At 39.4% G+C, this 17,260-nt stretch overlaps 1 protein-coding gene across 3 annotated transcripts in view; it reads left to right on the forward strand.

Moving 5' to 3' along the window:
- Window positions 1-17,098, forward strand: part of P2RX1 (purinergic receptor P2X 1) — an 834,383-nt gene extending 817,285 nt beyond the window's left edge. For 2 of the 3 annotated variants that reach the window (XM_044082906.1, XM_044082907.1), the window contains 2 exons: window positions 8,137-8,247; window positions 15,305-17,098. In XM_044082906.1, the coding sequence (XP_043938841.1) occupies window positions 8,137-8,230 (94 nt within the window). In that variant the 3' untranslated portion in view covers window positions 8,231-8,247; window positions 15,305-17,098. The remainder of the gene's footprint in view (window positions 1-8,136; window positions 8,248-15,304) is intronic. The other variant, XM_044082908.1, reaches the window with a different exon arrangement.
- Window positions 17,099-17,260: the final 162 nt, after the last annotated feature.

The following is a 17,260-nucleotide window of genomic DNA, read 5'->3' on the forward strand; positions in this document are numbered from 1 at the left end:
ACCATACAGAAAAAGTGGTGCATGTCGTCTGTCTGTGTCTAACTTATCATGAACACCACAACTAAAGAGTGAATTGCTGCCATGTGGATAGATGTACCATGCAGGAGATGGTTGAGATGAGTCACTCACAGGCAAGCTCATGAGATGCAAGAGATGATTTTCTCTGGACAGCAAAGTATGTGTGGCTTTGAGAATATAAGTTAGCTTCAAGGATCTTTCAGCAACCAATGGGAGACATGGTGGGTGAATCTCAGGTATTTGCCTCAAGGATACCCCACTAGTTCTTCAGTGACGTGCTATAGAATCTGGTGGGCATATGTGGTTTTCATACACTGCAAAGGAGAGTGGCTACACCATGTGGGCATTTTATGACAATCCACTTTCCTGGGATAACCTCACAGAATGCCACTGACTCACCCACATTGCAACAAAAGCTTCACATGAGGAGTAGGGAAAATTTTATGTCAACTGTTATGGGAGCTCCACTTCAAATGCCAGGTAGTCTGCAATTCACGGGGTATAACAGGCAATGTATCTTAAGTTTACCCAAGCAGGGTCCATGAATCCCATATCTGGCATGCACAAGACTTCTGCCAGCAGTTTATGCAGGGTGATTTTCTACTTTCTTTCCAATGCTTGTACTCTGGAGCTGTATCTCATGTCACTGATTTTAAACCCACAGAGCATGACAAAGAATGTATACAATACTGCCCTATCAGACATGAATTGTTTTCAGTGGTGTAGGTGCCTGCTAAACAGTCTGTGTATGAGCTGGCTGCAGGGGCTGACTCTGCGAGATGGAGGGGGCACAGTACCCTGTGACACTTAGCTAACAGGCAGCATCTGGTTTAAAACTTTGTTTTGTGTCTTTCAGCTTTTTCCCGGTTAGGGGTCGCCACAGCGGAACTCCAGTCCGCTAATGATTGGCAGTAGATTTTACATACTGGCTTGCTGGGCCTAACGCACAACCTTCAACGAAGGAATGCCCATTCATGCATGTCACCACACAGAAGATGCTCTAACTGAGAATCGAACGGGCAATGTCTAACTGTGAGGCAACAACGCTACCGCAGCACCACCACCGCTGTATCTGGTTTAAAACTATGGGCTAGAATAAGCATTCCAAAAGACAAACTGAAAAAACACAGATTAAAACACAAATGGAAGGCCTAAGGAAACAAACTGCTGCAGGTAAAATCCAGAACATTAATCTGGAAACTTTTTGAAATAAAAACTTGTTTAAAACTATGAGAGATAAGAGCTTTCATTCACAAAAATACATGAACTTTATCAGATAAACATGGCTGGACGTAGACACACAATTTGTAACTTTTGTGTTCAATCACATGACCACCAAGACCCCAGGAAATGAAGCATCTTAAAGAAGCCACCACAAAGAAATCCACAGTGTGTGTGTGTATATATATATATATATATATATATATATATATATATATATATATATATATATATATATATATATATAATGGTATACAATGCATTCTCTTATAAAATCAGAAAAATGAAGACAAAGGTATGTAAAATATGTAAAATATAAACCCTGTATTTAGGGCTCATCTTTCCAGTGCTTTTAACTTGAGCAAATATGCTATTGAAACATGTTCATTGAGTCCAGGCCAATTACGGGCATTCAATCCCAGCTGCCAATATAATTCACGTTTTTCCAGTAATAAGGTCCATGGGCTTTCATTACTGTTGGAAGGCATTTGTTCCAAAATACAAAATTTGAACGTGTGGTGTGGGTAATATTTTATGAGTTTGTAGAGGGCGTTAGTCTCTTTTTTCATTCTGATTTCATACAAATGTTTATATATTCTGTCCCTCAGTTTCCTCTCCATTTTCCTATGTAAAAACAGGAGCAGAACATACACAATGCACAATATATCACCTTTGTTCTACAAAATTTTTATCTTTTTCTTTGAGCAACCACCTGGTTGTTCAAAGCAATTGTTTATATATTCTGTCCCTCAGTTTCCTCTCCATTTTCCTATGTAAAAACAGGAGCAGAACATACACAATGCACAATATACCACATTTGTTCTACAAAATTTTTATCTTTTTCTTTGAGCAACCACCTGGTTGTTCAAAGCAATTTCATGGCACACCAGAATATTGGGGCAGTAGGGGTAGCGACCACACTTTTTTATCCCCATAAATTCAGAATTTTGCTTATGTTGGTGTTTGGACCAACTGTATTCTAATATTGCTTTCAAATTCCTGCAACTTTTGAACAAAACATGTGGACCCAGCCCCACATAATCACGAATGGTATTCTCTTGTAGGAGAAGACACAAATTATTTTCCAGAATTGATTTAACTGAGAGACCTTCAGTAGAATAGGTTGTAATAAAAGAATTCCTGAAGATCTCTGTTTGTGATCAATCCAGTGCTTATTGAAACCTAAAGCATTGGGAAGATAATATAGTGACCTAAGTGTGTTTTTTAATTTGCTTTGTATGTCTTTAGTCTTTATTTTTATATATTTCATAGATTTCCCCTTAACAATCTGTAGGAGACCAAATACAGGGATAGGGCCTTGAAGTGGTCTGAATAGGATATGTTACTTACTCCCTGTATTCTTTTAGTGAGGAACCTCTGTGGACATTCCAGTTAGGTACATTCCATAGGGGGCATTGTATTCAATAACAGATCTGATGAACACTGAATACAGTGGAACGATGATCTCCTTGGACCCAGGTGCCATATCTTTGTTTGTAAGTTGCACTGCTTACAAGGATTTCCTCATTACTGTTGACAAAGTCACTGACCCAAGTGGGACTTGGGCCCACAACCCCCAGTTCTGGAGGTTAATGCCTTATCCATTAGGCCACTGGGTGAATTCACTCAGTGGTACTACTAAGCACTGGTGCGTACCCTTACCACATACATGCTACTTGGTGATTACTTGTCATTGCAACTTTGCAGGCCCCTGTTGCAGGAAACAATCCCTCACCAGCAAGCCTGACACTTCTGTGAGTGAGGTTCTTAACCAGGAGCAGCTTGGGAAAAAAAGAAACATTACTTCTAGTCAATTAAATTATCTTCAGGCCACGTCATGCCCCTCAGCATTTCAAAGGTAGCCTCAAAGTAATCATGGTAGGCATGTTCCTGAATCCCTGGGCTAGGGCAGTCTTTTCTGGAAGATTCAGCAGCAAATCAATTAAAATGCAAGTAATAAAGGGTCCAGAGAACTTGAAGCAGCCAAAGTGCTTAATGCAATATTTTAAAGTACAAAATTCATACAGAACACGCCACCTATAAACAGTACAGCCAACCACTTCAGGTCACATGTGAAAGGATCTGTTTGTTATTGAACTTCCTTATCCATAGAAATATTCCAATGCAACTGGCATACATGCAAAAGCAACTGACTGGGAGCAAGGAATGTGGGGGGTGGGGTGCCACAGAGTGCATGGAAATGAAGGCTAGAGTCTCCAGGTCATGACATTGTTAAACACAAATGTACATAAATCCATACAATTTTATGTCAACATGCACGTAATTCATAGGATGTTATGAAGGTTTCAAATGAGAGATTAAATGTTAACAATGTTGACAGAAAGGTAAAGCTATGACTATGACCAAAGTTTCCCATATTCAATTAGGCAACTGCTGGTATTGCCATGCATGATGAGAAAAGCACTGTGGCTTTACCAGCTCACCTCTTTAAAAGGGAAGAGTGAGAACACATGATCAGGGTGCAGTTCTCATTGCTGAATCCCCCACATAAACCAGACACTCATACAAGTGCTGGCTTCTATGTGATAATGTTGTTTTGAGGGTTTATGTTACTCACAGAATCATGTGACACACGATGCTCATTGCATGCTGAAGCCTGGACATGATACTGGGCAAGCACAATGGGAATAGGGCCAAAAAATGTAAATGCCTCACCATCCTAATGGCTGCAAAATGATGTCTCTCTCAATTGGCTCTTGACTTGATTAATCGGGAAAAAATGGACCAACTGACAGAGATGATCTAATGGTCAGCAGCTAGTGGGTAAAAATGTAAAAAATATACAATGGAATAAGTGCAGCAAAGTACAATCACCATTTGTACAGTCTCCAGACTTTGGGAATATATCTGACAAAGCCAACTAGAGAGTGTTATCTTTCACATTCACCTGTAATCTACTGAATGGACATCATACAGTTATGTGCCAGAAAGTGGTCAGTCCTTGGCCTATACAATAGGTGTACACATTATAATGTACACATCATAAGGTCAATAGGTTGATTATACACATTCATACTTCGGTTGTCACCAACATTTTGATATTCCAAAAACTATTTTTAGCAAGTTATTCTATAAAAAATCGTAAGGAATGACAGTGTTATTTTGTTGCAGGAATAATACCTTAGAGGGGAGGCATTTGTTGATTAGGATTTAGTTAAATTATGAAATTACTATTTTATTTAGAGTATTCCCCGTTTCAATGAAACCTATTTATTATAAACATGAAGATCAGTAAATATATGGATAAAGACGTTTCTCTTTACCTCCAATGCTGTACAGTCTTAAAGCTAACATAGGTTCATAGGTAGGTGCTAGGCTATCTGCCTGAAGGCATTTATAAGCCTAGCCAGAATGTGTTGGCTTTCGCCGCCCCCTTAGATTAGTTCTTTGTGCCTCTGTCCAACAGAGCCACTGAAGTGATCCCAAAATAAACTTTCTGTTTCCCTCCACTCGTCAAGATTTCTTTTGAAGAGTGTTAGCGAGGAGCTCTGCTTAATGTAGATTGGGATCTTGTTCCAAAGCATGGGAGGTCTCTGGGACAGGAATCTATCCCTCCAGCACATCCTATTTATTGTTGCGGTGAGGTTTAGATCCCTATACCATGTGGCTCGCGGGGATAAGGTTTTCTTTAGGTGGAGTATGTCCATCAATTCTGGGTTGGGCATGGCCTTGTATGTCAGGCAGAGATCACCTCTGAGTAGGCGGTATGCAACTGAGTACAGCTGTAATTTCTTCAGTCGAGCTGCATAGGGCATCTGTTTGAGGCCAGTGATCCTCTTGGTGAGGTACTTCTGTGGTCTTTCCAGCTGTTGCAGGTGTCTTGTAAGGTACATCCCAAATGGGGAATTGTACTCTATGATGGGTCTGATGAGTGATGAGTAGAAGGACACAATGACCTCTTTTGAACTGGATGCAAACCCTTTTGTGATTAGGTGGGCCATGTAGAAGGATTTTCTAACCACTTTGGCAATGTGATTATCAAAGGTGAGATTACTATCTACTTGTGTCCCCAGATCCCTTATTACGTCTTCTGTATTTAGAGGACTTGTTCGTACAAGAATGGATGCACCTCTTCAAAAGTACTGTTTTTTGTGTGCTTCTTGTTTGGAGTTAATGATATTGGAGTACAGTACAATTGTTTTGTTAGACACTTACATTGATTAGCCACACCGACCTTCGAGGAGCCAAAGTTATGGTGAGACTTACTCTTATCTGGTCACATTTAAACTGGAAAAGTTTCACTGTTGTAATCAAATGCTCAGGCTAGGCAAAAGTAAATCTCAGTCATCTCCCACACCCTGCAAAAGAATCATTTCTGTTACGTAATTAAAAAAAAAACAAAAAACAAACAAAAAAAAAAAAACAAATATTCAAACTGATAATAAACAAAGGCAGAGGGTATAACCAGACACCACTTTATTGTGAGCACTTTTGGGCACAGAATATGCGACCTTCCTCAGGCAATGTAATTAAAAAGCTACTTAAGTTTGAGTTTGTATTATGCACTCACTCAGCATGCAAATTTTTTTCTTAAGATTTTAAGATTTCAGCACAAACACTTGACACCACATGCAACTATTTATAAGATTATATATATTGTCACAGCAAAAGTAAAAATAGCCCAATAACGTAAAAGTATTTTTCATTTGTCATGCTGAAAGTGACAACTTACTCTATATTTATACGTACTAAAATACGAGATGAGATTTACATGGTCAGTTTTCTGGTGTGCACAAATGGTGGCAGTCAGTTTTAAGCAAGTTACTATGAGCCACAAAATGTCAGTGTTATCATCTACTCTGTTTTCCAATGAATGAATTCTTAACCAAAATTCTAGGTGTGGTACACCAGGATTATCTGTCCACAAAGCCCATAATGCTGCAACTCTTAACTTTTCCCACGCTATTTTAATCTGTGAACAGGACCATATCATGTGCATATAATCATCATATTCACACTTACATTACCATGTCCTGTGAAGCCTGGCCAGAGAATGTTACTATTATGTATTATACCAAGTAAATGCCAGCTGAGGAATCAACACAAAACTTATCTCCATTGCCCCAGTATACAGTTCCAGCTCCAGCTCTGTATTGATAATTCCCTTCCCAATTCCTCATGCCCATCTTCAGTTTAGAATCATCCTCCAGGTGATGTTTGTTTTTTATTAATAATTTATGTAACACTGACTGTCCCGTTCCTGTATGTCTTGTTTTTCCATATGCTATCAGAATTTCTACTCATAACCTTGGAGAAACTTTCAAACTGCCACCCAGGCTTACATCCGAAATAAGCCGACCTTAAATGAAGGTACTGCCAGAACATAATTTCCTTCTTATGTCTTTGTCAAGACAGTTAAAAGATGCAAATACTTCCTCTTCATTTTCAACAAAATCCCCAGAGAAAACAACTAGCTTTTATCTATTCCCACTAATGTACTGTTTAGGAATCTCTCCTTCTGTTCTCAAACTGAGCATGCGTAGTTATATGTTTTCAAACATTTGCATGTCTGTAATCAGTTTTTGATTGATAGAAGCAAAACACTTGTTGCTCAAGTTGAAACTGAAAATACTCTTAACACAAATACTTGTTTTCAAAACAGTTCAGTTTCTGTAAAAGATCACCGGGAGGTGTAGTTGGAGCTTGGCAGACTTTTAAGGCATTCACAACACAGTGACTGCATAGCTTTGAAAGTAGAGTACTTAAAGTATTAGACTAATTCAAAATGGCTACTTCCAATGTTTCGTCAGATTCATATGTACAGACTCTTCCATCTCACTAAGTTCTAGCTTTATTTTAATGTATTTTTATTTTTTTGCAGTCTTCATTTTCATGTGCCTGCCTAAAGTTAGTGTGAGGTATCGGAGGATCGTTCTTATATTGTACTGTTAAATTAGTTTGAAACTGCAGTATTTTTTTTCAGTTCACTGTAGTTTTCCTGTTCTGTCTTGTCCTTTGGAAAGGTTTAGCTTCTCCATACTGACTGGACCTGCATTTTGCAAATCACATCTGTCAGGATATGATACATTATGCACTATGTGTCTCTCACTAAGTAGTCAGTATCCAGGCAGAGATTTATAAGGAAATATTATTATTGTCAATTCAGTTTTTCTTTATTTACTATTTGTTTACCGGGAAAGTCCAACTGGTCATGAGGTAGCCATTTTCATTGGAGGCCCAGGTAGAAAAGCTCCAGATACATATGGTTAACAGAATGAAAAACTAGATAGACATGATAAAGTCATAACATTCAAGCACAAAATTTGAAAAACTACACATTAATTTGTCAGAATAAAAACTCAGACAATAGTCATAGCCTTCAAGCATAATTTATAAGGAAAGCCTGATGATTGAAAGATGCAACATTACTTACATAATAGATGATTAGAATGATTATTGATATTGTAATGAAATATGGTAATAGATTATATTGGTGAAGGCGTAGGATAGTACGAGTAGAGAAGGGTAGGGTGTGATTGATGGGATAGCAGGAATAGATGTGGAAAAGGTATGAGTGTAACCTCAGGGAAGTATGTGGAGAGGAAGGGAGGGTAGAGTAAGCTAGTGGGGATGGAGAGAGTAGAGGTAGAAAAAGGTACGAGTACCTCAGTCTGGGCTCATGCAGGAGCAGATCCAAGCTTTGTTTATAATATGCAGTAGCGTACACCAGTCATGTAGTACTGTTTCATCATCACCCTGGGTCTCATTGAAGTTCAACCAGTGATTTACCAAAATCATTTTACACTATAAGTGAAATGTTGGTCATTTTTCCAAAGAACAGATTTAAGATTTGCAGCATCTGATAATGTGCATGTGACAGCCTTTTTGATCTTCTGGCCCTTGTAGATAAAAATCAGCATATTTTTTTTTCTTTAGGTCAACGATACAAAATGTGAACACTAATGATGTTTACAAAACATCTGCAGGCCTTCACCATCTGCCCCAGCCATCATCAGGCGAAAGTATGTAGACCATATGATGTTGAAGGTAAATAGTTAAGAACCTTAGCTTTTACATGTTGCTTTTGTTTTATATTCCATTATCAAGATCTTTATATTGATCTAAATAAACATAATGTAATATTTTGTTTATTTATACTGGATTGACCATCCCATCAAGCTAGAGGCCCCATTTCACAGGAGGAAGAAATGTCTATTCCAAAAATAAAGTCACAAAATGCAACATAACCCCAAGAGAATAAAAAGAATATGCATCACTTTCGTGGGTATGGGATTTCAACATCCACACCTAGACAAGACTGCACCAGGCCACTTACATTTCTTATATCATTTATGGAGTCTTTAGCCATGAACTCCCAGACCCCTTTCTCACCACACTATGAATTGCTGCCTTCTAGAACCCATTTATCCATGGTAATTGAATTTGGTGTTAATATCTTTGCACATGCACCCACAATTCCCAAGAAAGGCTGACAGAATTTTCCAGTTCCCCATAACTTTTTCCTGATAAGGTGCTACTGCCACAACTCTTTATTAGGGTCAGAGTCACCCAATTTCCAGCTGCACTTAATCACCTAATGTAAATATATCAATTAATCTCTTTCATTCATCTTAAATCTAATGCGAGACATGCCACACAGCTTATTAACCGATAGTGTAAATAATGCTTACAGTATATATATATATTATATATATATATATATTTATATATATATATATATATATATATATATATATATATATATATATATATATATATATATGTGTATATATATATATATATTTATATATATATATATATATATATATATATATATATATATTTTTTTTTTTTTTATTATGTATATTGGATACCAGTCATGAGAGCTTAAAGGAAAGTGAGTGAACTTTGCTTAAATAATAATGAAAATGATACAAATGCAGATTAAAATATATGTAAGATAACATACACAGGGAAATAGCATAGAAACTAATATAAATATATATGACACACACAAGAAAAGACTAAGATACCAAGTTCCCTGGTTATTTCTTACTGCAGAAATACTGTCCTTAACCATCACAGATCAAATAAACTAATGATGTTTAAGCTGATACTTTTGTCAGATAGATAAACCACACAGACAAGCCAATATATCATCACCATAGTGTAGTATAGTTTAATATGGTACAGTATGTAGTCATTTACAATGTTTTCTCCCTAGCCCATAGTGTTCACCACATGACATCATCTTCCTGTTGATTCCTGTTTTCCCGCTTTTCCTGAGCTAGAATAGTCCCCAATACAGGTATTGCTGTATTCTGGACTTTAGAATAGTTCCTGTGTTGTCCATTTCCTTACTTGGATAGAGGGAAGCTTCTTTGTTCACCAGTGGGAGTGGGGAGCTTTGAGCAGCCTATATGTCCCTGGAGGAGTGATCTCAGCACAAGATCTTGTTGTTTTTGGCCATTTTAGGCTAATTCTTAGCTCTTTCAAGTCCCCTGTTTAAAAACCCAATTTGGCGCAGCTTTGCGCGATTTTGCACATAGCGTAGCATCGGGCAGTGCCGCCTAAACAGGTTTAAACTATTACCGGCTCCACAAAGTCTGCTCTTCACTTTCTCCCTTTGACCTGATCTGTATCTCAAAAGAAGCACTCTATTTCAACTTCATAGCCTCTCACTTGCACTTAGAAGAAATTTAAAGCACTAAATCCTCTCTTATACTCTTCTAAATACTTAACTGATCCTCCTAGATCAGTCAAAAGTAGTAATCATAAATATCCTGACATGTCCAAAGGTCAGTTTCATGTGTACTCTCCAGTCCAGCTGGTAAATATGGGAATCATAAGGCAATGTTACAACTGCCTTATGTACACAGACAACCCTCTCCTCTTCCCAACAGGCTCAAATATATGTGAGAGATGCAACTATATTCCCAAACTGGATGCTGAGCTCTCTCGACCCATGACTGGCACAGTCAATCAGGAGAAGAAGGTAACCGCACACATCACAAATCCAGTCTCACATAGACCTATTGCAACAACAAACCAAACACATAAACACACAAAAACATACTCGGAGGCTCTAAATAAAAATCTACCTAAGCAGTAGAGACCTCCAAAGCAGACATCCAAACAATTGCTACCCCACAACAATACCCACGTATCACATAGTCCACAAAATCAGTGTGCCACACAGTCACAGCCCTTAAGGCCAAACACACCAAATACACTTGTAATAGGTGACTGTATAGTCAGACACACTGACATCCCACTCACCAGTCTGAACAAGGAGAAGGTCACTGTAAGCTGTCTGTCGGGTGCCAGGATCCGCTACATAACACACGCACTCAGGTCACTCCAAAGCAAGTACAAATATGACTCTGTCATTGTCCATGCTGGTGTGAATGACCTGAGATGTACCTCCCTGGACTACATGAAAAGAGACATAGAGGAGCTCTTTGAACATGTAGCCCAGGCTGGTATGACCCTGACCTTGAGTAGCATCTTACCCTCACCAAGAATTTTGCCATAGTATAAAGACAAAATGATAAGTTTTAACAATTGGTTAAAGTATTGGTGTCATTCAAAGGGGATCCAGTGTCTGTCAGCCTGAGATGACATGCTCGACAAGCCACATTGCTTTGCTAGGGACGGCTTGCACCTGCCACCCCTGGGCTTTCGAATACTGGCTAAGGCTCTTGCCACCCCCATAGTGCCTTTTTTAGGCAAGGCTCAAAAGACAAACCCATCTCCATAGACAATACAGGGAAAAAGAAACTAAGGGTAATGCTGCTCAACGCCAGAAGTCTAAACCTCAAAATGCATGCACTCGAGACTCTCCTCAGTATGGAGAACATCGATGTCTGTGCAGTAACAGAGACCTGGTTCAAGGCTCCCAAAAGCACCCCAGCACTACCAGGTTATAACTCATACCATGCTTTTCGGCCACAAAACTCGGACCGAATCACAAAAGGAGGGGGAGTATCCATATACATCAAAAATACCCACACCTCCAGGTTAGTAGCACTGCACAAAGCAACGGAAACCATCCACATGCAACTAACAGTGGGCAAAACTGCCTTTCAGTTTATAGCCTGCTACAGACCACCCTCCCAAACTCAGGAACCCCGCTCGGCCTTCCTGAAAACACTGTAGAACATGAAGTTCTCTCCAAACACCATCATATTGGGTGACTAAAAGTACCCAAACACTGACTGGGTAAACTACTCAAGCCCATACACCCTCGCCCAATGGTTCCTAGAATTTATAAACTCAAATGCTATGGAACAACTGGTCACCACCCCCACAAGAGGGGAAAACATATTGGATCTGGTCATCACAAACATAGGGACTCTATGTTCCACACCAGAGGTATACCCCTCACTGGTAAGGTCAGATCACAAATTAATCTCACTGGACATCCACATCCCATCCCTACCCCCAGCCAAGGTAACCACTTTGAAGAACTTCTCAAAAGCAAACTTCACACTTCTCAAAACTGAGGTGGTATCCTTCAATGCCCCTGGTCCAGTGGAAAACACGGCTCAAACTGCTGAATCCTTCACAAACGCATTCTATGGACACCTACAGGAATGTATGGATTGCGCCATCCCAAATAAAACCAAGACTCACTCCTCCAAAGACAGGAGACCTGTCTGGTGGACCCCAGCCATAAATAAGTTATACAACAAAAGGAGGAAGCTACTACATGATAAAGAAAAATCCCAAAAAGAGAAGGCATCTCTGATCGGTACTAGCAAGAAGCTACGATCCCTCATAAAATCATCTAAGGCCAGCTTCAAAAGAAATATTGTACAAGATACTAAGGACAATCACAAGGCCTTCTTTAGTTATGTCAGGAACCTGGGGAGAAACTCCCAGATATGCTCCAAGTTAGTGCAAAATGACAAAAAATACACTGAACCCACAGACATTGCCAACATCCTGGCTGACAGATTCAGTGCAAATTTCTCCCCCCCATCCCCCCAAAAGAGCAAATCTCCATCCCAACAGAGTGTAACCTCCCAGACATCACAGATGATCAGGTGAGAGCTGCCCTCTCCAAAGCAAAAAACACAGCATCAATGGGACTGGACGGTGTCCTGGGATGCGTCTTACACGAGCTACAAAATGAACTTAACCCTCACATTAAGTCACTGTTCAAGCTCAGCCTTACCACAGGATATGTACCCAAGGAATGGCATACAGCAACAGTGGTCCCGCTCCACAAGGGAGGTGCCACAACGGACCCCAGAAACTATCACCCCATAAGCCTGACTAGCCTGGTCTGTAAAGCTATGGAGCGTATCATGGAATTCAAACAATGATATCGGAAGCCTTCAGACACTGGATCCTACCCAGTTCGGCTTTGTCAAAGGCAGATCTTGCCTCTTGAACCTGGTCGACTTTTTTGAAACAGTCACCAGGGCCATAGACGAAGGGAAAGTAGTCCACACAGCCTAGCTGGACCTTGCAAAAGCCTTCGACACAATACCTCACTCAGGTATCATAAATAAGCTCACTAGCTTAAATATCAAACCCTATGTCACAAGATGGGTTGCAAACTGGCTCAGAGATAGAACCCACATGGTCAGAATTGCAGGTGCCTTGTCAGACTCTAAACCAGTTACAAGTGGAGTCCCACAAGGTTCAGTTCGGTATTTATTTCTCTGAGGTACAGGCAAACACGGGAGGACTGTGGCTGACCAAGTTCGCAGATGACTGTAAACTGGGTGCCATAATAGACTCTCCGGCTGACACAAGCATCCTCCAAAAGGGTCTCACAGAAACAGATAACTGGTGCCAAAGTCATGGCCTGAAGCTAAATGCTAAAAAATGCATAGTCATCCCCTCTGGGAAAAACAAAGTGCCCACAGACCACCACATAGGAGGTAACACATTAAGTATGGAATAAGTAATTAGGGATTTGGGGACCCAAGTAGATAGTAATCTCTCCTTTGACAATCACGTTGCCAAAGTGGTTAGAAAGACCTTCTATATAGCCCACCTCATCACGAAAGGTTTCACATCTAGATCAAGAGAGGTCTTTGTGCCACTCTATTCATCAGGCCCATAATTGAATACAATGCCCCATTTGGGATGTACCTTACCCAACACCTGCAGCAACTGGAAAGACCCCAAAAGTACCTCACCAAGAGGATAAAGGGACTCAAACAGATGCTCTATGCAGTTAGGTTAAAGAAACTCCAGCTCTACTCAGTTGCTTACTGCCTACTCAGAGGTGATCTGTGCCTGACATATAAAGCCATATCCAACCCAGAATTAATGGACATGCTCCACCTCAAGAAATCCAAATCCCTTAGAGCAACACGTTCTAGAGACTTAAACCTCAGTACAGAAATAAATAGGACATGCTGGAGGGACAGATTTATATCCCAGAGACTCCAGTCACTCTGGAACAAAATCTCAGTCCGGGTTAGGCAGAGCCCCTCACTGACCCTCTTCAAGAGAAATCTTGACGAGTGGATGGGAGATCGTAAGTATACCCCCAGGATCTCTTCTGGGTCCCTGCTAGACAGAGACACAATAAACTAACCATAAAGGGGCTATATTCTGTGACCTACTATTCAAAGGCACAGTCTACAAATCTAAAAGGGTGGCGAAAGCTAAACACACTCTGGCTAGGCTTATAAATGCCCTAGGGCAGATAGCCTAGTATCAACCTATGAACAAGTAATTAGGCCAGCTCTTACTTGTCATAGTAAAGTTTTTGGGAACAAAGTTAATCACATCAGATCTACAACAGAAATTGCCAATACATATACAAGTCTGCTTCCTTTCCTTGACTACACCCTCCTGTGGCTTAGTGATATGCAAGTCATTATGTCTATTAAGACTTTAGCAATTCCATTTCAGCATAGTTCCTGGTCTCTCATTTCTGCTGTCACGTTCATTAAAGAAGTCAGTAAATCTGAAGAGCCAACATTAAAAAAACTCCTTGTTCTGTTATATTTAAAAAGACAAAAAAAGCCACCCATTCAAAATCCACAAGGACTAACACATGGATTGCAGGTGAATAAAAGAGCAGCTAAACAGAAAAACATTAAATTTTTAAATAACTTTGCTTTAGCCTGGTATTACCTCTGGACTTACATGGGTGCTCAGTGTGAAACTTATTTCTGGGTGTGGACAGAATGGGCCCATACAAAGGGCTATAGTGCACATCTGCATCATTAACATAATGTAACTGGGGTAGGGCAAATTAGGCAGTTGCCTCGGGTGCAAGCTGCCAGGATCATAAGAAGTGCTGAATAATTGCTGATCAGAAGAGCTCTGGATCCTTTTAAGCAGCCGCTTTACAGCAGCTACAGCTAGTAAAGCAACTGCTTAAATCAATTCTGTAGTGAGGAGCTTGTATAAGCTCTTTGCTACAATTTACAGGAAGTAGCTTCTCCTTTCCATTTTCTGTATTTTTTTGTCTTCAGCTTTGGAAGACCTTTTTTGTCCTTGACTAAGGGTTGAGGTGGTACCAGTCTGGAAACTGCACACTAAGACAATTGGCATAACTATTGCTTTGTCCTGCATTCTGTCAAAGCCAAGCTGCACATCATGAGCTATACAGAGAGTCATTTGTATGTGCCAAGCTGCACATCATGAGCTATACAGAGTCATTTGCATGCGCCAAGCTGCACATCATGAGCTATACAGAGAGTCATTTGTATGCCTTTTGTATATACGTTAATCTTAGCACCAGTGGTGTTATTCAAGAGCCCAACTCCCTGGTGGCCATCATATTATAGATTTAGATAATTTATGTGTGGGCAGTGGAGTGGATTGAAGGGATGTAGCCATTACCCACCTTACATCACAGTGGTGTGGATATGGTAAAGGGACGTTACATCTGAGAAATACAGGCATTAAGGAAATAATCAGAGAGGACTTTACTGTGTGTGGTGTGCACATGTGCATACATATGAAATGGAGACTTGTAGCTCACTATGTATACTGGTGCCCACAGATCAAGTTGTCTAACTTCGGAGACTCACTAATTATTAAACCAATCGATCTCTGTAACAGAAGTCTCACCTAATATAAAGGAGTAAGTTTTCTAACTGAATACATTTTCTTGTCTTTTTCACAGATCAAAATTAAGTGGATAATTTGCAGCAGCTAACACTGAATTTAAATTGCACTGACAGTCTACAAATAGTTCTTCCAGAAAATCAACTGCCTTACGGAAAATTCTTCCCTGGGAAGTCTGGTTTCTGCTGTTTAATGAAATCCCTGCCTGAGGAAATTTCCAAGCCTGGCAGAAAGCTTCCCTGTGGATACTTTCAATAACTCAGGGAACTAAACAGAAAAGAATTAACTGGATGCAAAAAAAAAAAAAAAAAACACCTTTTTTCACATAAAATATTTTTTTAAAGTTAAACCAGATGAAAGGTAGCTTCCATTTAGAAACAGAATTCCGAATTTACTTGCACTTAAATTTTGTTAGACTTGTTGCTGATATGCATGCATTAAAGAAAGGGCAGAAAGATGTCAAATATTTGTTTAGAGACCAGTACTTTAGTGTGCTATGAAGTGTCTGTCATTACCATTGGTACACATGATGAAATTGTTTATTCCAAACTTTCAGCTGCTTGCTATTTTGTGAATATAGTAATACCGAGGTTGCTGCATACCTTTGGGAGAACATCAGTAAGCATTTCTTCAATGTATTTTGTCAGGCACTGATCCCCTATCACTGTACACTAGTATCTACATCCCATGCCAATATTTTTTGCTGAATGCATCCTATTGAGTACTGTTGTAGATTTTTTCCCTGTTATTTCTAATAATTTTGTTACACTGTAGCATTGCACAGTAAATGAAATTGCTTTATTTCATTTTGTTAAGTTATAGCTACAGTCTACAATGGCTGTTACCATGGGTGAGATTAGTTGTGTTCTGTTTCTTGTTTGGAATATTTGCTTTAGAACTGATAGGTCCACGAAGAATTGGACCTTTGAAATCTTTGTTCTGCACTGAGATATTAGTTTGTTTTTGCCTTTACTAGTAAGAAAAATATGAATAATGCATGCCATTTCTACATCATTGGCATAATACTTTGGTAATTTTAGTCTATACCCATGCAATGCAGTACACGAAGTACACACAAGATGTGGAAATGTGACCCTAATGCCAAGAAAGAATATTCTCAGTTGTACAGGCACACATTACCAGAACCCTCCAAGGTAATTCCAAGACTGTGTCAAGTTATCCACTACACTATTTCCCATCATCCTTTGCAGATACTGGGTCCTGAAAGCAATATTTGTTTTTAGTATCGAATGCAGACAGGCTTTAAAATACAGTCTGTGTACAATCTTTCTCAGTCTACTGCTTTTTGCTATTCTTTGAAGCCTTAAAATGTTTTACAGCATCAGTTTGGCAATTAAAAGGACAAAATGACAGTAGGTTGTGTGTTACTCCCATTAAAAATTGCACATTGAGTTTAGAGACATAACATTGTGATGAATTTTAGGTAATGTAATAGAATTTTTTTCCTTATGTCCTCTTTTAAAATGCTGCCACTGTCTAACATCTGCCTGTCTACAGCTAGTTACTTCTTACCAAGCTGTCATTTCTGCTTCTCAATAGCGGAGTGTGGGAATGCAGAGAGGATCTGTAGCCAGACAGATTAGGGTGGACATGAGAGGGATGGCAACAGGATGTCCCTGAACTGGTGACAAAAATAAATGACTACACACTAGACCTCATTTTCTATCTGTGCACTGGATTACAGATCATGTATTTTCCATATGTGCCAGCATACAGAATTAGGTACTAGTGCTTGTCATTATGTTGCACAACAAAGAATTCTATATTGCACAATGAAACATTGTATATGCAAGCTCTCTTGTGAAAAATAAAACTGCTTTCTTTGCATACATTAATATTAGCTTTATTTTTTAATCTAGCTTTTTGCTGCATAGACTTAAATGTGTAAATGTTGTACATGTTTTCTATATATTTCCTATCCTTTTTATTCCCCTCAAATGTTATTTACATGTTGTTTTAGTCAATTTTATTTAACTGTACAGACGTACAGTTG

Source organism: Protopterus annectens, chromosome 9.part0 (assembly GCF_019279795.1).
Source record: "Protopterus annectens isolate FY-2018-M chromosome 9.part0, PAN1.0, whole genome shotgun sequence".
NCBI classification, from domain to species: Eukaryota; Metazoa; Chordata; order Ceratodontiformes; family Protopteridae; genus Protopterus; species Protopterus annectens.